The 23,510-nt window shown below is 36.7% G+C and overlaps 2 protein-coding genes across 3 annotated transcripts in view; both read right to left on the minus strand.

Annotated features, from left to right (window-relative positions):
• LOC106870193 (uncharacterized) overlaps positions 1–22,211 on the minus strand; it is a 32,846-nt gene extending 10,635 nt beyond the window's left edge. The window contains exons 1-15 of one of the 2 annotated variants that reach the window (XM_089350699.1): positions 22,081–22,211; positions 20,109–20,211; positions 17,985–18,200; positions 16,613–16,943; positions 14,934–15,086; positions 13,466–13,615; positions 11,695–11,911; positions 10,290–10,446; positions 8,659–8,830; positions 5,788–6,171; positions 4,872–5,102; positions 4,128–4,413; positions 1,841–1,955; positions 796–958; positions 57–166 (exon numbers count right to left, since the gene is read on the minus strand). In XM_089350699.1, coding sequence (XP_089206825.1) covers positions 57–166; positions 796–958; positions 1,841–1,955; positions 4,128–4,413; positions 4,872–5,102; positions 5,788–6,171; positions 8,659–8,830; positions 10,290–10,446; positions 11,695–11,911; positions 13,466–13,615; positions 14,934–15,086; positions 16,613–16,943; positions 17,985–18,200; positions 20,109–20,211; positions 22,081–22,136 — 2,844 coding nt within the window. In that variant the 5' untranslated portion in view covers positions 22,137–22,211. The remainder of the gene's footprint in view (positions 1–56; positions 167–795; positions 959–1,840; positions 1,956–4,127; positions 4,414–4,871; positions 5,103–5,787; positions 6,172–8,658; positions 8,831–10,289; positions 10,447–11,694; positions 11,912–13,465; positions 13,616–14,933; positions 15,087–16,612; positions 16,944–17,984; positions 18,201–20,108; positions 20,212–22,080) is intronic. The other variant, XM_089350700.1, reaches the window with a different exon arrangement.
• LOC149136043 (NACHT domain- and WD repeat-containing protein 1-like) overlaps positions 22,090–23,510 on the minus strand; it is a 30,447-nt gene continuing 29,026 nt past the window's right edge. Inside the window, exon 11 of the mRNA XM_089350701.1 lies at positions 22,090–22,223. The gene's annotated coding sequence lies outside the window, so the exon portion shown is untranslated. The remainder of the gene's footprint in view (positions 22,224–23,510) is intronic.

Consider the following 23,510-nt stretch of genomic DNA (forward strand, 5'->3'; position numbering starts at 1 on the left):
TAGACGGCAAGACAATTATGATAAGGAAGTCGAATTTATAATGAAGTAACACTTACCCATAGAGTTGATATTGTATGGTTAATCCCTTGTATCACGTGACTACAGTGTCCGGTTTGTGTGTTGAACACCTTCAGCATTTTGTCAATTTCAGAAACCAGCAGAATCTCTATTTTGAAAAGTGATATATATATATATATATATATATATATATATATATATATATATATAATGAATGACGAGAGAAAGGAGGGAAGAGAGAGAGGAAAACGTTATTTCATTAAACTAGCTTTATTATATGTATCATTAAGTTATTCGATGATTCGATTAGTTTGTAGGGCATAACTATTTTTTCCTATTTGGGGAGGAAATCCTGGGCAGCTGAGCAGTAGAAACGGTAGAGAAGAAAATGAGGATTACATAGATTTTGCAATTGATTACAGTGTAACATTATAGACTTTGCAATTCCCTATAATGGCAGACACGATACCAAAGAAATTGAAAAAGTATCTGGATCTAGCCAAAGAATTAAGGAGACTGTGGAAGACTTATACAATAATTATTTCTGTGATAATTGGTGCACTTGGCATAACACTCAAAATGCTAGCTAAAAGACTAACAGAAATTGGAATTCAAACACACATTGTTGTCCTGCAGAAAAGTAGCATCTTATATTCTGTAAGAATCCTTGCGAAGGTTCTTGAGATTTGAGGAAACTTATCACCTAACCTCACGATAAAATACCTGCTAAATAAATTAATAGGCACTAGCGTAATAATAATAATAATAATAACTTACCTTTACCTTCTTTAATTGGCACAAAGTTCACTCCAGGTGAAACAGGTTCAGTAAGTTCTACTAAAATCTGACAAGACTGCAAGTCGACAATCTTTAAATAATTTTGTGAATTTACTACAGCAAGACTATAATCGTTAATCAGGGTCGCACAAGTTGCCCTTTCCTGCAAACGAATAACATAACAAATTTTGGATTTCCTTTTGACTCGACACATGTAAAGTATGTTGTTGTCATATAACTATAGGCTAGCTTTGATTGAGAATTGGTCTTGATGCAATTTGAACTTACAATGCAAATGGCCTTAACTAAAAACTACCAAGCATTTTGACCGACGCTCTAATGATTCTGCCAAATTTACTGCCCAACTGAGAATAATAATAATTTCTCACGTAGGCACAAGGTCATAAATTAGAGGGGAGAATTTGACTGATACTTTACTTAAATGATCCCGGAAGGATGAAAGGCAAAGTTAAACCCGGCGTACAGATCCAGAGCGTAGGATGTCAGAATATAAACTACAAAGCATTTTTCTGACATTGTAACGATTCTACCAATTCGCCGTCCTGATTACAATAATAATGATTGTTTTTAATTTAGGCACAAGGTCAGCAAGTTTGAAGGAAATGGGTTAGTCGATACCATTGCCCCCAGTACCTGTCTGGTGCTTTATTGATAATTAAAGGATGAAATACAATGAGATTTTAACTCAGAATCTAGAGAACTGGTACAAATACTACAAAATAGTCTAAATACTCTAGTAATTGTCCCAGTTTGCCACCTTAATAATAATAATAATAATAATAATTGTTTCAAATTTGGGCACAAAGCCAACAATTTTAGTGGTGGGGGTAAGTTGATTGCATTGGCTCCACTGTTCCACTGGTACTTATTTTATCGACTCCTAAAGAATGAGGCAACGTCGACCTCGGTGACATTTGAACGCAGAACGTAAAGAGCTGTAAAGAAATACATTAATGCATTTTGATCGATTCTATTAATCCTGTACCTCAGGTAATAATAATGATTAATAATAGATGCAACTTACCAGTTTCAACTCTATGATAACTTTGCTGTTCCAGACGTCGTAAATGTACCAGTACAGAGGACCAAAACCTATTTCAAATGTTACATAGCGTCCGTTTTTCAAAGACTGTATTTTTCTGGTAATTTAAATATACACAGTAATAATTATGACCAACGTATTATTTAGTATATACTAGCAGAAATACCCGGCGTTGCCCGGGTTAAAGAGAATAATGAAATCTAAAAACGCCGTCTAGACTACGCATCATCTTTATATATAGAGATGTATATACACACACGCACCCAAACACACGTATATATATGTATATCAATATAAATATATGAAAGTCAATGAAGTTTCGTAAAAGAAGGTGATCATGTACATACTTTCTTGCTGTTGTGATTATAACACCTCGTTGTAAACTATGTTCCTTGTTTTCCCTTGTGGAGCATATACAAATAGGTTTTTTGTTGCTGCCCACTCTTGAGCAGCCAACATACAGTTGTCCATGTGAGAAGCAGGGCTCTTCCAAGAGAAGACCAGCTAAAGACAGTGTTTGACCCTGAGGTTTGTTTATGGACATGGCAAAAGTCACACGAAGTGGGAATTGTAGTCTTCTGAATGTAAAAGGAATGTCTGCTCCTGATGGAGTAAGAGGAATTCTTGGAATAAAGACGTCATCCCCTTTTGCACATCCAAAAAGAATGGTAGCCTCGATAACGTGTGACATCATTTTCTAAATAATGCTCATTTGTTATGTTCGGGTTAAAATTTCATCAACATCAAAAATATATGAATTTTCATGGGAGTTATGGCCGTTATGCAAAGAATATAATTTCCAAATTTCATAAAGATCCATTCAGTACTTTTGACGTAGTTTTGGATAAGAAAACAAATTACTAATGTGTGTGTTTGTGTGCATGTGTATGTGTGTGTGATGGGTGTATATATGTATAGATATCTGTATGCATGTATATATGTATATATGTGTACATATTGCATGTACATCTATATATATATATATATATACATCTACACATATGTATACATATACATGTATGTATAGATCTATATATATATATATATATATATATATATATATATATATATATATATATATATATATATATATATATATATATATATATATATATATATATATATACATATACGTGTACATCTATATGTATACATATACATCTCTCTCTCTCTCTCTCTCTCTCTCTCTCTCTCTCTCTCTCTCTCTTTCTCTCTCTCTCTCTTTCTTTCTCTCTTTCTCTCTGAAAGTATCTGTCATTACAGTATCGAAATGGTGTACATATACATGTAATATGTATACATATACATCTCTCTCTCTCTCTCTCTCTCTCTCTCTCTCTCTCTCTCTCTCTCTTTCTGTCTCTCTCTTTCTCTCTCTGTGAAAGTATCTGTCACTACAGTATCGAAATGTGATTGGTTCAGTTAGTGGAATAGTTTCATTTTTAAAGTGAAAGTATTTGACATGAGTGTTTTTGCTTCACTTTTGACACGTAATACTTAAATAGTGGAGGAGATATTATGTTGCCGTGTGCTAGAACTCTGCAAGAAGTTAATAATTTTTTTTGACTAAAACACAACTGGAACCCTAAGTAAGGCATGTGTAAAATTTGAATGAAATTGGTTGCGTAGTTCTCGAGTTTTTGGGATTCACACGGACAGACAGACAGACAGACAGACAGACAGACACACATTCTCATTTTTATATATATAGATAATATGGCAATATGCAGTGCTTTTAGCAAATGTGCGATGTACAAATGCTAATGTTCAAATTTCAGCGGTTTGCAGTGAATGGGCATTGTAAAATGACTATTGAAAGTAAAGTTACAAATTCTATTTTCTTTATTTAGAAATTTTTCGTGCAAGTAATATTTCTCTGTATGAAAATATTTACATACATTTTCTTCTCGTCACACACAGTATTTGAGTTTACTTTTATATAACCCTGGTTATTACATTAACAAGATTTTCACATGACCACTGCTTTGAACTTGAGTGTGTCCTTAATGTTTTAATATAGGCACACCGCTTGAAATTTTGGAGGGTGGAGCTAGTCGATTACATCGATGGCATTTATTTTATCGACCTTGAAAGGACGAAAGACCTTGGTGAAATTTTAACTCAGAACGTAAAGCATGAAGAAACACTGCCAAACAGTTTTTCCCGGCGCTATAACGATTCTGTAAACTCGTCGCCTAAATGTTAGGCCATAATAACAATATTTTCGTACACTGAAACTGATGTCTGCCATAAATTGAAAATGTCTTACCGTACAGATCCACTACAGACGTAATCATAGTTGTTGTCTTGCATATTATCATCGCTTTGTGTTAAAGTCAAATCCCATATTCGAAGGTTTCTGTCATCTGACACACTTACAGCAACAGTTTTGCTGACTATACCAAAATCAATTAAGTCGGATCCATTCTGAGGGATGAGTACTGAAAGCTCATCTGTAGTTAGATCCCAGTACCGAAGTGTCGTTTTCCTGGAGAAATAAATAGCTTGGCCATCTGATGATATGTGAAATTTCTCGAAAGCATATGCTTTATTACCTGAAACAAGGAGTGTTTAGAAAGTACATTGTACTTGCTTGTTTTACTGAACAACATATACCCATTTTATTTACATATACGATTTCAATTGTAATTAACGTCATCATTAATTACAATTGATATCATTAATGCTAAAGCTGCCTATGTCACATTGATTTTCCGTGTGATTTAAGTACTTTAGATAGCAGTACTTTAAATGACTTTAAATTCAATTGGTCTTATTAACCTCTTATAAAATTTACAGTATCTAACTACAAACATGCAGCAGTTGAGTTCTCACATACATGTCTTTTTTTGGCTCGTAAAACTATTTTGAACCAACTATTTTCAAATTTCACCTAACTCAGCTTGATTTTAACAGGTAAACTTCAGGTCAGGACCAGAGTCTAACTCCGATTTCTAAAAAGCATAAATTCTCTGAATGTATACAAATGGGTGTAGAAAGGTTTAGGAATCACCTTTAAGTTGCTTGACATTATCTTCTTTCCAATCCTTCAAATTGGAAGTGTATAAAGTGCCATCTTCTGGACATCCAAAATAAAGTATTGAATTCAGCGGACACAGACCGATTCCATCAATGTCACATTCTTCAACTATTGATTCTACGTTGATACTTTTAGTGGCACCAGTTTCCAGATGTACGACCAAAATGATTCCCATGACTAAAAGAGCAAAATATTCTTCTGAACCTGAAACGAAAATACTTAACATCAGCCGTTGGATATCAAATCAGAAATAAAAACTAGAAAACAAAGAAAATAACAGTGATCTGAGTCGGCAAGAATTGTCTGTATGTCGTGGTGAGACAAGAATTGACATCTTTTTGTAAAGTCTTTCGTTGGAAAGAAAACAGAATTTTATTTATTTATCTACTCATTGTTAAAGGCAGAGGCATAGCCGTGTGGTTAGGAAACGACTCTACTATTCAGTGACATAAATTAAAGAAGTTAATGTTTATAAATCTGATTTTCACAGGACGCTAATATTTTCATGTTGAAGAGAAAAGTATACAGGTCACTTAATAAACATCCCGTGGGCTGAAAAATGACACATTGACGAATTGTTTACTAACTTTTTATGTTGAAATATAAATCAATATCAGCTGTATATTTAATCAATTTTGATTATTCGTTGAAATAACGTTAAGTCTACTGTTGATGCTGCTACTGCTGCTGAAATGGAGAGAATCGTTTCTAACTTTAGGCTTTAAGCCTGTTAAGAAATCTATAATTACGTGAAGAACATACATATCTTTCTACTATAATTTTGTTTTTGTTCATTCCCTTATGAGTGGGGTGGGATAGTGAATATGTGTGTGTGTGTGTGTGTGTGTGTGTGTGTGTGTGTGTGTGATAGTGAATAAAATATGTTTACCTGCCGCTTGAGTGGTTGAGTTTATTTCCTCAGCAATCTCCTCATTTTCTAAATATATCTTGTGTTTTAGTTTTCTGGAAGGAATATCCCAGACAAAAAGAGATAGTATACAGTGAAAAACAATTAAGGTTTTATCCGGTCCACACACTTCAAAAAAGGGTTCTGGTACAAATATTCCATCTTTCCCGAGAGATTTATTTTCGATGTTATGTGAAAACGATGTTGTCTGAACACTGATGAAAATAATACTTCTCTCCGGATTGACAACGACAAATTTGTTCTGGCAGCAGAACTGCACTTTTTCAGGTTTATCTGTATCGCTTTCAAAACGACTAGATTGAATTCCTTTGGCTATGTCCCAGAACTTCACGATTCCTTCCGAACCTGTCGATAATAACAAAATAAACGCTTTAAAATTTTATGTTTTAAATGCGTTTAAATTATATTCAACGAAAATAAAAATAGTCGCTGTCAAATTGACAAACTTCTCCCCCGTGAATCAGATATCAGGTATTTAAGCATTGTTGTTGGTATTTAGCTCCAGAACATCTCTGTCAGAACAGAACAGTGATAAAAAGCATTCTAACCCTGACTGATTCAGTTTATTTTTTATTCATTTATTTATTTTTGTTTTGTTTCAAACATAGGGTGTCTAAACTATATTATCCAATGGATCATTCACTTTTTGAGACGGTAGCGTGCGATACGAGAAACATTTAGATGTTATTTGTGGCAGGCTCGCGACTATGTAGAGGCTCTGTTTCTCGCCCGGATGTTCGTGCAGATTTATCATTGAAGGCTTTGCAACTACAAACATCTTTGTCTTTTTGTATATTTGCAATTCACTGTACGCCTTCCTTTCTTTAAAATAATAGGGTATGATTTGAAGGAAATTTGGTTGCTATTTCTAGCAGGTTTGCCTAGTGCATTTTAAAAGCTCCTTCTTTGGTATTCTATTGTTTTTACCATAATGCAGGACCACAGAATTTAAGGTGTGTATTGTTGATTAATTCAACACCACTGATGCACTATCAACCCCTGGTTGAGAAAAAGTAAAGTAGAAGACCTTGTTGGGATATTATATCAGAACGTAAAAAGACGAAATCAATATGAAACCAAGTTCTGCATAGCAATTTATCTGATGCACTACCTTATTAGTTAAGCCACCAAAAATAATACTTTCTATTATAGGCCTGAAAGGCATAGTCTATCGCGGCGGAATTTGAACTCAGAACATAAAGACAGGTGAAATGCCGCTAAGCATTTTTGTCCGCGTACTAGCGATTCTGCCAGCTCTCCGCCTTCAATCCATTAACAATCATTTCATTATTAACCATTGAAAGTTCATATAAAAGATTGGGGACGATACAGGACAAGACAAAGCGATTGGGATTGGAACGTGTAAATAAGGAAAAGTAATAAAAGTTATAACAAGTAAAATCTCCAAAAGAGGGTGACTTCCAAGGGCTACTCGTGGACATCCCACAAAACCACGAGCACTCTGACCTCTAGGACAAGTGCCCTTTTCTCTTCGTCCAACTTTGATCTAAAGCCACATGCTAGGAGTAGAAGTGCCCTCTCCAATTCCTTTTCTCCAACTCACAGGTCTACACTTAGAGAGGAACCATCCACTCTTGCCATTTTCGCAACTTTCACCCGTCTTTCAATGAACTCACTGGCGGACATCTGCGACAACTCCAGTCTTTTCTTAACAGTGAGTGGGTGTGGTCACCGTTTGTCAGGCAGTATTTTCCGCAGCTCGTCTCATTAACAGAGCTACAGTCCTGGATCAAGCATAGACCAAGAAAAAAATCGCGTGGCACCTGGAATGTCGGCAAGTGCTCACAGCTTTCTGCCAGTTGGGTAACGCGGTCGGATTTCTACAGAGGATTAGTGGCGTACAAGAGCGGTGATGTCCACGCGAAACTCTCGGCATTGAGAAGGGTCAGTTAACTGATCTTTTCCAGAGGATTTTCGGGCAGGGGCCTATGGATAACTTCCAGAAATCCCTGGCCTGGCAGTGCTATCGATGAGCTCCGCCAGTTCGAGACAAGCTTACAGACACGAAAGTGCTGTCAGACGAACCTGTCCGAGGTGTGCGCAGGATGACGAAACTGTTGTGCATGCACTCACCAATGTCCGGGTACTAGTGGAGTTTGTCGAACAGCTGTTATCGCGTGTGGGACGGATCCGGTTATCAGTCAAGTCCACCGTGAAGATTGCTCCGCTGCCTTCCTTTGGCAGGGAAGGAATGGCAGTTTTCCTCTGTCTGGTGGCTATGGCAAAGGAGGTAGTGTGGTGGACGAGATTGAAAGGACTGAAGACAAATACTTTCCTCTTTGGCCAAGCCCTCATCGACATATTCAGGTTCCACTTGGAAAGGAAAGTGAGAGTAGGGAGGGAAGTTTTGATCACCCCCTCTCCAATAAATTTGTTGAAAGGTGGGTGAATGTGGCGAGGATGGCCCGTGTGAATGGGCCTACTCTGAACTTTCGTTTGAAACCAGAAGAGTTGAGGAGAAAGGCGCCTGCGGTCGGGATAACCAGGATGTGTGTGTCTCGGTTGTTCCTGGAAGGAACACCCCGCTTTTGAGGAATTTTTATTGTCTAATTGCTTGTTAATTGTTTTCTGTTATTTATTGTATACAAGGCATTGTTCTACACTCCAATTGTTCCCTGAATTGAATTATCTCTATTTGATTTGTGTTCGACCCTTGTGGCTAATAAAAGAAAGTATTATTATTATTATTATTATTATTATTATTATTATTATTATTATTATTATTATTAGAAGAAGAAGAAGAAGAAGAAGAAGAAGAAGAAGAAGAAGAAGAAGAAGAAGAAGAAGAAGAAGAAGAAGAAGAATACCTACACAAGGTTACGACCATCTTCTTATCAGAACTCATATCAAATGAAATAATTTTCTTCTTGTGTGCAGGAATACAATGAATTAGTTGACCTCCAGGTAAGGCAAATGCATTTTGATCAGCTTCAAGGTAGGCTACACCTGACTCTTTACATTGCGATAATAGATTTTGCGCCACCTATCAAATGAAAAGTAGTAACTTTTATTATCATGATACTGTAATATATGCATTTATCATCATCATCATCATCATCATCATCATCATCATCATCATTTGACGTTTTCCATGCTGACATGGGTCGGACGGTTTGACAGGAGCAGGAGAGCCAGAGGACTGTTCCAAGCTCTACTGTCTACTTTGGTGTGGTTTCTACGGCTGAATGTCATTCCTAACGCCAATCACTTTACAGGGTGCACTGGTTACTTTTCACGTGACACCAACACCAGCGAGGTCACCAAGTGACTTGCAAGACAAAGACCCCTTCACTGAGAGATGAAGCAATATTGAGAGAGGTGGCTTTGTGCCAAGTGACGAGAGTTTAAGGATGATACAGGGGGTGGGGGGAACAGGTGTCTTGTTGTATGGGAGCTGCATGGCTATTTCAGTGAGAGAAGAGAGAGAAGACGTGAGAGAAAGAGAGAAGAAAGAGAGAGATGGTGTTGAAGATGTATCGGAGCATACCCTAAAGTAAAGGGAGGTGAATATAAATGAAGAGGTACAGAGGTTTGGACAGGTTGAGTGAGCAAGTGAGTTCGTGAGAGTACGAAAAGGGTGTGGGTGATAGAGAGGAAGGGAATGCGGTGAACACAGGCTATACTTTTCACTTAGTTGGCCAGTTTGTAGAAATATGGTTGATATATCATCTTGACAGTGAGAGGGACGGTAGACGGATACATAGATAGACAGATAAATAGACAGATAGAGAGAGGGGGGACGTATGCATGACTAAGATTTTAAATACCAATCAAAAACATTAGAAGGAATGTTAACGTTCATTTTACTTCACTCACGGCCAGGTTTTGTAATATTAGTTTTTAACATAGGTGCAAGGCCAGAAGGAAATTAACTGTTTTCATTTTATCAACCCTGGAGGGATGAAAGGAGAAATTGCACCCGGCGGAATTGAACGTTGTTTTTCATCCTTCCAAAGCCGATATAATAAAGTACGACTCAAGTAAGAGAATCATACAGATTTATTCAGTTCTGATTTATGCAGTGTTTTGTGCATTATATAAGCATAAATAGGCTATCCATTAGCATACTAACCTAATTTATGTCTGCTTTATGTACAGATAAGATTCTATGCTATTGATTTTGGAAGGAAACCGGGTAAGTCTTCTCTAAGGAGCAATTAACAAATCGTGAAACGATCTGTTACGAGACTCTTTTTTTTTTCGATACACTAAAAACACAGACGGAATGAGCTCACATTCTTCTTGGTTCACCTGGAGCCAGGCTTTTTAATGTGTGTGCGTGTGTGCGTGCGTGCGTGTGTGTGTGAGGGGATGCGGTTTATTCCTTACTAACTAATGACGGTTATGTGTGCCTTTAAGCACCGGAGTCTTTATACACCAAATTCTCTCTTTCTTCGGGGCTAAACAACAAGGATGATGAATAATAAATATGCTCAGTTTACCGGCGTTTTGGATAATCGTCCAAGGAGCTGTGTTACTAGTTGGTTCGGGTCGTAGTCTAAAGCATTCTGGGACAACAAGATTGCCTTATTAGCAATTGCGAGATCCTCTTCTCCAGGAAATTTTTCTAATGCTAACGAGAAGTCGTTTACAACTTCCCTAATCACATGCAAAGAAGAAAGAAGGAAAGAAAGAAAAAGTAAAACAAATATTTTAAATCATTAACTCTTTAAAATATGATTTTTATTTTTATTTTTGCATTGTTTCAAATCCACACGAAATTGACCAGTTATTCTATCGACCGAGAAAGCTTAAAAAATAAACAGGTATACCCCATAGGTTTTAAAACTCGAGATGAAAAAGGAAGGAAACTAAATAATATTAAACAACCTTCTTCAGAAATCGAAGAATCTTTTCGGAATTTTAATCTAAGGCAATGAAAAACTGAGAACACATTAGAATGTTTGTAACACGGTTTGAACACAATTTTTTGTAGTCTACGGTCTTAGAGTTTGATCTGAAAAATCGCTATTATATCATTTACCCTATTGATTCTGATTGCCATTTTGTATGTCCCTCTAACGTTTCTGTCAACTAACCAATCATGTTTCATTAACATTTACGAATGGCAACCCAACTCTAATTTTAGAACTTTTGATAATTATTTGCAGGCTGGGATTCTGAAAAAACTTTCTTCAGACGTTCTTTGCAATATAGATGTAAAACTATTTCCCGCTTGAACAAGAATTAAGTTGAACAGGATTTTTAATGTTATTACAGTGAGGGAAAGATAAACACAGATAAACATGAGTCCACATTGCAAAGAGGGCTCCTTCCAATCTTCTCCAGTGGTGAAATAATTAAAGAAGATTCTCTATTTATAGAAGATTGAACTCCTTGTCATACGTCTAAAAAGACCCAAGACTGGTTGGAAAAAAATGACACTATAGAGCTTCCATAGCCAAGCCAATAATCAGATATGAACCCTATTGAACACCTCTGGGGCATAATGGACAGTACACTTCGTAAAAAGAACAAGAAAGCATCCTCAAATCCAGATTTTTGAGATTACTGCATGAAACATGGCATCAAATTCGTGAAGAGAATATTCGTCATCTGATCAGCAGCATGCCTTATAGGGTCCTTGCATTGAAAAATGTAAAGGGCATGTCTACTAAATATTAGATATTCACTTTATAATAATTAATAAATAATTTGAATGTTTAATTTCAGATTTAAATAAATTTTAACGATTTTAAGAGTGTCTATTTACTTCTACCATGTCTATGTATATGTGGTGGTAGGTGTATATATGCGTGTGTATGTATTTGAGAGTATTTTCTTTTGTGTGTGTGTGTGTGTGTGTGTGTGTGTGTGTGTGTGTGTGTGTGTGAAAATTATACTCACATAACACACGTAGCTTTTAATTTAGTGAATAAAAAGTTGAAGTTTAGTAAAACATCGTCTTTAAGCTGCTGCAATGATTTGCCTTGGGTAAGGAGATAAGGAAGAATGTTCAACTTCCTCAGGTTTGGCCGGTTGTTAAATTGAACAGGCTGTGATGTAACTAACCGATCCGATCTTCCGCTCTGACCATTTCTTCCAACATACGGTTTCGCTCTTCCTTTTAAAAAAATTAAAACAAATTCAGAAAATAAAAACAGTATTAACTGTCTCGTTAGATTCGACAGGACCCTAGATATCAGCGCTGTCATTTAGTAACCTAATGAGCCCTGGCGGAGAAGATCTATGATCAAATATGATCCATCATGACTCCTTTATCCACCTTTCGGGCATTTCGCTTCTAGGACTACATTACTCAATGTATCAATCCTTTTTTTATATAGTAAGGATATTTTAACTACCACAAGGTTCAGTTCTTGTTGCATGTTGCGGTTTGTGCACCTCAATGACCCTAAGAGTTATGCCATCGAAGTGCGCGCTCTTGGTAAGCATCCCATACTGGACAGATCAAAGTAGCGCGGCCAGGCTAATAGGGTTAAAAAGGGCTTCAATAGGGCCAACACTCCTACATATAAAAATCAAAGTTTCAGTAGTATCGATGACAATTCAAAACCAACAAGGCCTGAGAAAGGATGGCCTTCCTTCAAAGAGCCATATGACGCGGTGCAACAAAATCTGAAAAGAAGTTGCAAGACTGACTGTCCTTCTGACTACCAAGAGAAACATCAAAACTGCAACATAAGAGGATATTTAGCTGTTACTTCTAAAATGTAATGACCATGTAAAGGCTTCTACGTTGGTGCGACTATTTAGAAAGTTCGTGACACATTTAGAAGTGGGAAAACAACTTGTTAATATGGCATTACCTAAGTAGGTCCAGCGGATTGTACCAACAAGCAGTAGAAGCAGTAGCAGCACTGTGGAGTTGAGGAGAATTTAGTTGCCTTGTGATTCCCAGGCCCCACAGGAAAATTTTACTGCAATGGACTAGAGTCCAATCCAGAAGAGGATATATATCTCTCAACCGATTATCACGACGGAAACCTACGCTGGTTCACATTCACTGAACAGTGTTAGAGAAGATTATATCGCATACATATTTTAACACATGGATTATGATTTCGAATTTCACTTCAGACACTGCGGATTTTGTTTCTTCATCCTACTTACCTCATTCCGTATTCTGGAACAATAATAAAATCCTTCTAGTCGATACGAGACACATTGTCATACAACGGACCAACGACCCAGAAAAGAGGCACCATGGCTGTTGTTGCAGAGAAGGGAAATGTTTCAGTAGATGTTCCACTACTTACAGTCCGTGTGGGTTTCTTGAAAAAGATTTTATTGGTTGAATACAGTACGCGCAAGCATGTATAGCTTGGTAACATGTAAAATACTTTCGCTAATTGTTTTAGGTGTTTATGTAGTTGCAAGCAGACATACACTCTCGACCTCATCACCTTTAACCCGCAGAACACCGGGGATGTGATAACTGTGGGAGAGAGGGAGGCATCAGCTCTCTAGCTGTTATTCATTACAGCTGTGTATACTAGAACAATATGAAATGAAGTGCCTTGCTCAAGGACACAATGAACCACCCAATCCAAGAATTGAACCCACAAGCTAACGATCGTTAGCAGGACACTTCGCCAACCACTATGCCCTGAACCTTCATGGAAAGGTTCAATACAAATTCTATAATGTAACTCACCATCAGCCCAAGTCCCACTGAAAAAGTCGATGAGGCCTTGAAACAGTTTTTCTTTGACTTTTGGGTCGAAACAATAGCGATCGTTAGCCACTTCTATAAACTGTCGGTGATACCAGTATAACACCTGAATTCCATTCGACCCTCGGTTAACTTTATAGGAAAATACAAGAATTTCATGAAATATTATAATTCATTGAAAAATATAGTCTGTTTTTAGAATCACATTAAAATAAAATGATCACTAATTTGTATTCTGCCACAATAATTCATCAACTTTCAACAGACAAGTCTACATAGTTGTGTAGGTCACGGGGCGTTTAATTCTCCGCAGGGAATAGCAGCGAGGATGACGAGTGTTTCGCTGTCTAGCACAGCAACCAACTCTGATCCTCCTTTATTTACTTTTACCCAATGCCAGGAACCTTTCTCTCTCTCTCTCTCTCTCTCTCTCTCTCTCTCTCTCTCTCTCTCTCTCTCTCTCTCTCTCTCTCTCTCTCTCTCTTTATATATATATATATATATATATATATATATATACGACGGGCTTCTTACAGTTTCCCCTCTACCAAATCCACTCAGAAGGTTTTGGTTGGCCCGAGGCTATAGTAGAAGACACTTGCCCAAGTGCACAGTGGAAATGAACCCGAAACTATGTGGTTGGGAAGCAAACATCTTACCACACAGTCGCGCCTGCACCTATTAGCCAATGCATCTTTTTAAAAACACATCGGATATGATTCATTCTGGCAGATCTATCGAGTCAACACTACTTCAAATCACCGTCTTCAAAACAGAAGTTCAATACGGCTGATCACTTAGAATGGATACACTGAATCTGAAAGCTTAAGCCACTATCTATTGTAGTAGTGGCTATATTTTTCCTATTTTAAACTATATGGTTAAACAGTTTGATTCGCAACAATGTAGCCTCAGATTTGGTCCCAGCACCCAGTACCTTGAATAAAAGTCTTGTACTTGCAGCGTCAGATTGACTGATATTTTGTGAAAATAAGAGTTCACAGAAAGACACATAGATACCTATGTGTCTTTCTGTGAACTCTTATTTTCTACTTTACTATCTAATCTTCCATGCATTTTCCTTATCTTTCCTTTCCTCTTTCTTCTTTTCTGCCCACTTTTCTATCAATAATCTTTCTTACTTCCTCTTCCTCTTCCTCGTCCTTCCCTTTCTTTCTGTTTATCAATTTCTCCTTCATTTTTCCACTCTTACCTTTCTCTCTCAATGTCCCATTCTGTCTATTCTAGACAGATTTATCGAGTTGCTTCTCTTTAAGCTCTTTAAGTCAAGAAAAATTAACTCAGCTATTCGCTGAGAACGATAAAATGAGAGCTGCATTAAGTAGTGGGATCGACTTTGTCAGCTTGTACCTCAGCATGACCACGACTCCATGAGTGATGTTACAAATGTAACTCTTATAAGAGAACAAAAAGAAAAATATTTTGATACCCAAGTATTCTTCTAGATCATTTTTTATTCTAACCCAAAGAAGGGGAGGTAATCTTCGTATAGGAGGCGTCCAGTAAATATAAACAGCGTTCAATACTTCATCGTCACATGACAAGATATCTTCGAGTTCCGATTCCGACAAACCATTCTGAACTATAAAATAAAATAAAAGTTTAAGAAACAATACTGAATACGAAGAAAGTCCAGATTAAGATAACAAACGACATACCTACATAAATGTGTCCACCAAATTTGTTCCTCATGGCTTTCAGAAAATGAATATTTTTTTCATGAAATATTCTACAAATGCGTTTCAGATAGTGTAGATTACGAACATATAAAAAGAAAATGGTGAGCCCGCACGCATACATACTGGCGCATATCACACATATCTACAAAATGAAACTTAACATTTTGAAAAAATTATTGAAAAAAAATCGTCAGTATGCGAGTGACCATAGTTTTTTTTTTTTTTTCTTTTTCCGCATTAAATTTTTCACAATAAATTCCCATATAATCTGAAAGGTATTTTTTGTAGGAAATTTCACAAACAGAACAAAATTCATATTTCTGAAAGCCATGAAGAAACAAAGTCGAGGGGAGGGGGTGCAGACTTGTATGGATATGCTGACCAACCAAAAAATGTAATTTACATACTTATATATATTGACATTTTTTTATTCGTTTCAGTCACTGAGCAGCGGCAGTGGTTCTTATTGCCCACTTGTTCACAAGGATTATCTAGATTTTCTGCGGAGTTTTAAGAATATAGATTCAGGCTTGAGAAAAATACGTAGTCACGAAAAACGTGCTATTCCTAATTTGGTTCTACACAAGAAGAATGTCGTTTCGCAACCATGTGGTATCGAGTCTAATCCTACAGCGTGGCAAGTGTCTTCCATTACAACCCTATGCCCGCATTAATGCCTTGTGAGTGAATTTGGCGAACGAAAACTATGTGTGATATGTAGTCTGTGTGTGTGAGAGAGAGAGAGGGGGGACACGTTTAATATACATCAGTTCGGCTTGGAATCGAACTCATGACGTTGTTTCTTTCAGTATACCAAGAAAAATATATTGTGGTACCTACCACCAACGAGGTGAAATGGGTTTTTTGAGAGTTAATTATCCAAGCCATAGACAGAAGCCATTACCAATGATACGACTCGAATCACCGAACTCTCAGTTGGTTGTCTAGCACTTTATCGACAAGGCAGTCTATGTTCATTAGTTCCAAACATTGTTTCTAGAGAAATTCATCATCCACTTTAGATGGAGATGTTGGTAAAAAAAAAAAGAATGACCCACTCAGCGAATATATATATATATATATATATATATATATATATATATATATATATATATATATATATATATATATATATATATATATATATATATATATATATATATATATATATATATACACAAAAGCAGTGATAAACAGTGGGAGCACTGTACAGTTAATGAATGTGTCGTTAAATTTTTTTCAGCACTGAGTTCAAATACTACCGAAAGTGTGACTCGAAGAGATTGAGATCTAGCAGAGAGTCTTGTCCTGGCGATGGAAGGCGTGCGTGTGTGCGCTAAAACAAGTAATGACCCAATGGCTACAAAGCTAATTCACGACAACAACAAAAATCAATGAAATAGAAGTTTATACAAGGAAAGATTTTTACCCAATGTCAAGTAACCAAGAGCTCTTGATACGAGTAATTTGCCGTGTTTGTTCTCTGTACATTGGAAGAGTGTGTTAATACTGCTTTCTACAGATGATTGCAATACTGTAGTTGACGGATCCGAATAGGAGTGCCACTCACAAGCATTGCCTATAGACAATTTTAAGTAGAGTGGAAGGGGACAGTTTTCATAGGCGTTGAGCAGGATTTTTCTCTGACTCATCGTAAGAGTTCGACCATTGTTGTGCAACCAGTAGTCCAAGATGGATCTTACGTCGGTAATAGACAATGAGGTAACTTGTATCAACTGGCTTCCGTCATTTAACCATGCCTTGGAAAACAAACCAAAAAATATTCAAATTTAGGGTCAATGAAACGATGATGAATGAAACTGGAAGCGAATAAAATTGATGATGAATTACGTTGAAAGAGAATGAAACTTTCTACAAAATTAAGTTTGCCTCCTCACCACCTATCTTTCCATTTATAATAATTCCATTAACATCTGGGATATATCGTAGATACATCAAATAAAACAATATTTAACTATTTGTTACTTTGTTTTATAGACTCCCAAAGGATGAAAAAATATAGTTGACCGCAGCGGGATTTGAACTCAGAATGTAAAGTGTCATAAGTTAATACCACGGCCACTGCATCCAGTGCTCTAGCGAGTCTAAAAACCAAACCATAATAAATTTTGGTTTATCAAGGTCAAAATATATTTTCTTTTCACTGCAAGTCATTATGAAGGATAATTTCTTTTAATGAGACAAATGGTCGATTTTTTTTTATATGCACCGTTAGTTGATTGAATCGTCTATTTTGTTGTTGTTGGCACTCCGTCGCTTACGACGTCGAGGGTTCCAGTTGATCCGATCAACGAAACAGCCTGCTCGTGAAATTAACGTGCAAGTGGCTCAGCACTCCACAGACACGTGTACCCTTAACGTAGTTCTCGGGGATATTCAGCGTGACACAGTGTGACAAGGCTGACCCGTTGAATTACAGGCACATCAGAAACAGGAAGTAAGAGTGAGAGAAAGTTGTGGTGAAAGAGTATAGCAGGGTTCGCCACCATCCCCTGCCGGAGCCTCGTGGAGCTTTAGGTGTTTTCGCTCTATAAACACAACGCCCGGTCTGGGAATCGAAACCGCGATCCTATGACCGCGAATCCGCTGCCCTAACCACTAGGCCATTGCGCCTCCACAGAATCGTCTATACACAACCTCCAATAAGAAACATTTTGTATATTTTTTAGAGCTAGTGGTGGTAGAGCAACCGGCGGCGGCAAGATGATAGAAAGGAAGAATTTGGTGATGAGCGTCGTAACAGACGTATGTTACAGCTAATTCAGACGCAGGAAACGTACCTTGAGCTTTGGAAAGCAAATGTACTCCTCTTCTGGCAAGGCGGACAACACTATCTTTGTATGAGGATAAAACTTATCTCGTAACAACCATTTTAGCTGTCTCCCACCTCCCATATCATTGAGTTGATCCAAGGAATCTAGAATCAAAACTAGTGGACATTCGGAAGAACTTCTCTGTAGAGCCTCGTGGAACTGAATTTCAAGTTTCTTTTTATCCTAAAATGCATATATAATATAATATAATATAATATAATATAATAGATAGATAGATAGATAGATAGATAGATAGATAGATAGATAGATAGATAGATAGATAGATAGAGAGATAACTTTCTCATCAAACACTGCAAGCTACAAATCTTATCTCAGACAACCAGTAAAATGTACAAATGTCAAAATAAATATGAAAGTCATAAACTTCATGGTTCAAATTCTTAGGTCAGATACATGCGTTATCCACTTGCATGTTATCGAACAGCAGTTTCCTAGGCCCTGATAGCTGAGTTTCTAAATAAAATGTGAAATATTCTCTGTTTCTTGACCTATGTGAACAGAGATGTTTAAGGAGATTACCCTTGAAACTCTATACATTTAGCCTCATACAATTATTTCCAGTGTCGCCCGAGGGTGTTATAATTATTTGGTGTGCGACTTCTTTAGAGAGGCAGACTCCCTGAACGGGCAGGTAGGTGGATTTCGATAGTTACAAGTTGCATGTCGGGAAGGTAGCTGTATAGGTAAGTGCTTGCGGTTGTAGATTTGAACGGGATGAGATATCCAGACAGGAATAAGTTACCTTAACATAGTGCAAGTTGAAGAGGTTATGATGTTTGTGCGTGAATGAAAAACGCTGACTTAGAGGTATGAAATTTCTTGCTATGTCTGTAGTGGTTCAAGGGTATATGAATGAATTAAATCAGATTATTTTCCTCTTTCACGTTCTAATTTGTTTTGTCGTGGGTAGGGTCTTGTCCATATAAACTAATTCTTCACTGAAGCTGCTCCTAATTTTAGATCATAAAAATAAGGGAGTTCCGTATTGAAAATAGCCTCGTAGGTAGATAGATCACAGACTCTCCTGCGTATTCCTACGTATTCCATCAACAAGGTTCCTAGTTATCGATATAAATAATGTCCTTATTCAGTTATTCAGTACAAGTGAGGATTGCATGTTTTTTTTTTAATTCTAATGTTATGTCTCGGAAGTTGACTATAGTTAAGTGTGTTACAATGTTTATGTTTAAGGAAAATTCATCAAATATTCCTATTAAATCTTTTCTAAATTGATCAACTTGTACAGCTATTTATAGTTGTTGTTGTTGGCACTCCATCGCTTACGACATCGAGGGTTCCAGTTGATCCGATCAACGGAACAGCCTGCTCGTGAAATTAACGTGCAAGTGGCTCAGCACTCCACAGACACGTGTACCCTTAACGTAGTTCTCGGGGATATTCAGCGTGACACAGTGTGACAAGGCTGACCCTTTGAATTACAGGCCCAACAGAAACAGAAGGCAAGAGAAAGTTGTGGTGAAAGAGTACAGCAGGGTTCGCCACCATCCCCTGCCGGAGCCTCGTGGAGCTTTAGGTGTCTTCGCTCAATAAACACTCACAACGCCCGGTCTGGGAATCGAAACCGCGATCCTACGACCGCGAGTCCGCTGCCCTAACCACTGGGCCATTGCGCCTCCTACAGCTATTTATATTAAGAGGTTGCTAAACCACTATCTCGTTACAGTCCCGAGTTATCCCACAAGATTCTCACCTCAGCCCATCATAGCTCCCCATAGCGATGTCAAACAAAGAGATCCTCTCATTTTGCCCCAGTAATAGTTGTCATGCATGCAATAAAATCTAATTTCATTACATTTCATGATATAGCGCTTTGAAGGCGAACCCTTTTAATCCAGCACGTCAAAGTTTAAATTTCTTAGATTATCCTCTTATTGGTGAATAAATCTATCTTAGTTTTAGGTAATTACTTATATATTAGCTCTTCAAATCATGATGTTCTTTTCTACTCTAGGCACAGGGCCCAAAATTTGGGGGTGGGGCAGTCGATTAGATCATAGAGTTAACCGACAAGAACAACAACAGCAACAATAAAACAAACATATATCTTACCGACGTCAGTGGTTGTGAATATGAATATGTGTATTGAGCCTGTTGAATTATGCTGTTCATAAGACTGCTAGCATCTGAGCTGGCTAGAGTGGTGCCAAGGAATCTGTGAAATAACAAACGAGTAATTATAATTGATGAAATATGCCAATATCAATTTCTGTTGTTTTACTTGTCACGATAACAAGGTTCAAGAACTGGACTAGTTGCCTGAACGCTCTGAGTTCATCTAAGAAGGTTGATGCTGTTATTGTTTCGCATAAGCCAGATCTGATGAGCGGTCTCGGAAGTATTGCAAAGGCTATGGACACAACCCTACCTCCAGACCAAACAATTGGAAAAAATATCTATAATCAAAAGCATTCAGATGTGAACCTGACTGCAATATACCAATTTGTAGTAGTTAGTTCGATTAATAAACTATCGATCCTTTAACGGTCTTTTGTTTCAGTGTTATATTGTACTACAAAATATATTTATGGAATTCTAGTGAACACTATGTATAGATAGATGTAAACACCGTGTCTTTATACATAATATCTTTGTGGATGTAAAAAGAGAGATCAGCCGGACTAGTTTCAGTCATGAGTTGGGATTTCATCTACATCTGAGTGCCTTATTTAACTGTACGAAAGGACGCTGCTTATAAACCCATAGTTATTCAGCTCCTAACGAAATCCCAACACATAATTGAAACGAGTTCAAGAGGCATATAAGTATATTTGTATGTGTATATATGTGTGTGTATTTGCATGTGTGTGTGTGTACAACATACCACCTGTGAGAACTGAATGGGTGACTTCACCACACAGGTCATCTTTTGACAGGAACACAACAATATTGACCCCTCCTAAATATTCCATTTCGTTATTCTTTATAGACTTAAATCTTTCCCCCACTGTTCTCAACTACTTTTAATCTTGTTTTTTACTTTTAATTTTATCTTTGTTTAAATATTTTTTCTTGGTGTTATTTACTTCTTTCCTCTTCTCCTTTTTCGCCGTCTTTCTTTCTTCCTCTTGTTATTGTTCTTCTTCTTCTTCACACATGCTTTTTTATTCTTTATATATATATATATATATATATATATATATATATATATATATATATATATATATATATAAGGTTAATAGAGTTAGCGGTTGGAATAACTGTGCAAGGGATAAGAATATCTGTTTTACTACTGGTATAAATTACCTATGTTAATCGTTAACCCTGGGCATACATATGTAAGTATATCATGCTCATAGTATTATTTATATAGCAGTAACATTTATCCTAACCAGGTCTGCAAGAGCGTTCCGTCTCTGATATAGAAGAAACATTTTTTTTTATAATCAACGAAGAAATTCTACGTGGTCACCTGACCTAACGAAAACAAACGCTGCTAATGACAGGGCAATTAATTAGCTCCAGCCAAAGTCCGTACTTACATTGCAGATACTGCTCGCAAGAAGCTTACCACCAACCCTATGGAGTTACCGCTTGCCAGTGGACCTAGAAAAAGCTACCAAATCTCCCTCACATTCTATTCTATTTTTCTTTTGAAGGTTTATTCGGGAAATATAGATCGAGATATATTATGTACGTTATGATCATGGCTGGAAGATCTTTGAATATATGTCTGTTTGATCACGTTAAACATGTTCCTTTTTTAATATGATTTTTAGAACCCAATATAAATTAAGAAAGTGAAAAAGTAGAAAACATCATCATTATTATTATTGGCCAAGATGAAATACCGGACAAATGACTGAATTGACAAAACAACAACAATAACATTAACAGCAAGGATCATTCCCTAACCTTATTGTGTTTTCAAAGTTTAACACAAGGACAGCAGTTTTTGAGAAGATAGGTAAGTCAATTATATCCACCCCAGTTCTTGACTGATATTATTTTATTGACCCTGAAAGGATGAAAACAAAGTCGACCACGGCAGAATTTAAACCCAGAACATAAAGAATTCCCTTACCTAATAATAACTGAAGCCTTGCCTTCGGTCCACTCATGTATTTTCATAGCCGTCATTGCTAGAACTGATGTTTTACCACATCCTGATGAACCGTAGATAACTAATGGCTGGCTCCGGTCATTTAATATGTATTTTTTTATGTCCTGTATATAAAAAGATAAATTGTTGTTAACGATACCAGAAAAACAATACCTTCCGCTAATTTTTTCTCTCAGTTTAAGTAATGCATGTATGTATGTATGAACATCATATATATATATATTTTTATATAGTTGAAATTTACAGAAAAACAAAGGACGAAGACAGGTGTATAAACAACAAGCAGGTGTATTAGTCTGATGCTCGGGAAGGTGAGAAAGTCTCTTACGTTTCGAGCCTACGCTCTTCAACAGAAAGGAACACGGGGTAATAAACAGAGAGAATAATAATAAAAACTTGTGGATTTAGCGGTCAATCATGATATATATATATATATATATATATATATATATATATATATATATATATATATATATATATATATATATATAGTATAAAATAAGTAACAAAGAGGTACAGGTGTCAATTCATTACAGCCGTTTCAAGCGGCTCCTTTAATTGATTAATGAAAACATTACATCATTACAAAGAAACCGTTTCCGTCAGATGACTGTATGAACTTGAAACATAAAGAACAATTCGAGTGATTTAACATTTTCCCCGGTGTTGGTCTAATCAACTATACTATTAATGGAGAACTTTTTTTAGTTTGATATGTCGAAATTTTAATTTGTTTTATAATACTGTTATTGTTGTGTCACTTTCATGCATAAATGTATGCAAATACTTATGCAATAGATAAACTTTTTACAGATTGATGTTGCCGGGAGATATTTTGTCTTCAAAGTCTATCGCATGTCATCAAAAACCCCGCAGCCGTCACCACTAACCCACTTCCAAGATAGGTAGTTTTGTGCCTAAAAAAGAAATGAATGTTTAGTCACCGTGATAAAGGTAGTAGGGTAGCAAAACGGTTGAATGCAGAACAAATTATGTCAGCTGCATCTTTTTTTTTTTTTTTTTAACGCTCTGGGTTTAAATCTTGCCGGGGTTAGCTTTGTCTTTCATTTTTCTTTGATCGATAAAATAAGTAGCAAACAAACTGTGGAAATCGATCATACCTTCCTCATTACATTATTATTTTTCTCTTGCATCCAGAGGTTTCACTACCGTTTGTGAAAGACAAAATGAGTGTGATATAAGCAGTAACACGCCAGGCCACATACATAACAGTGTTTCCTTCTTTTCACTCCTCCTTATGTTTTAAGTTCTAATGTCACTGGAGTCGATTTGGCTTTTATACCACTACCTGAGATCGATAAAATAAGTACTAAGCTTATACTGAAATCCACTTCCATGGACTACATCGTTCCTTCAAAAGAAATTCATTC

The sequence above is a fragment of the Octopus bimaculoides genome, chromosome 4 (genome assembly GCF_046866305.1).
Source record: "Octopus bimaculoides isolate indiv1 chromosome 4, ASM4686630v1, whole genome shotgun sequence".
Classification (NCBI taxonomy): Eukaryota; Metazoa; Mollusca; class Cephalopoda; order Octopoda; family Octopodidae; genus Octopus; species Octopus bimaculoides.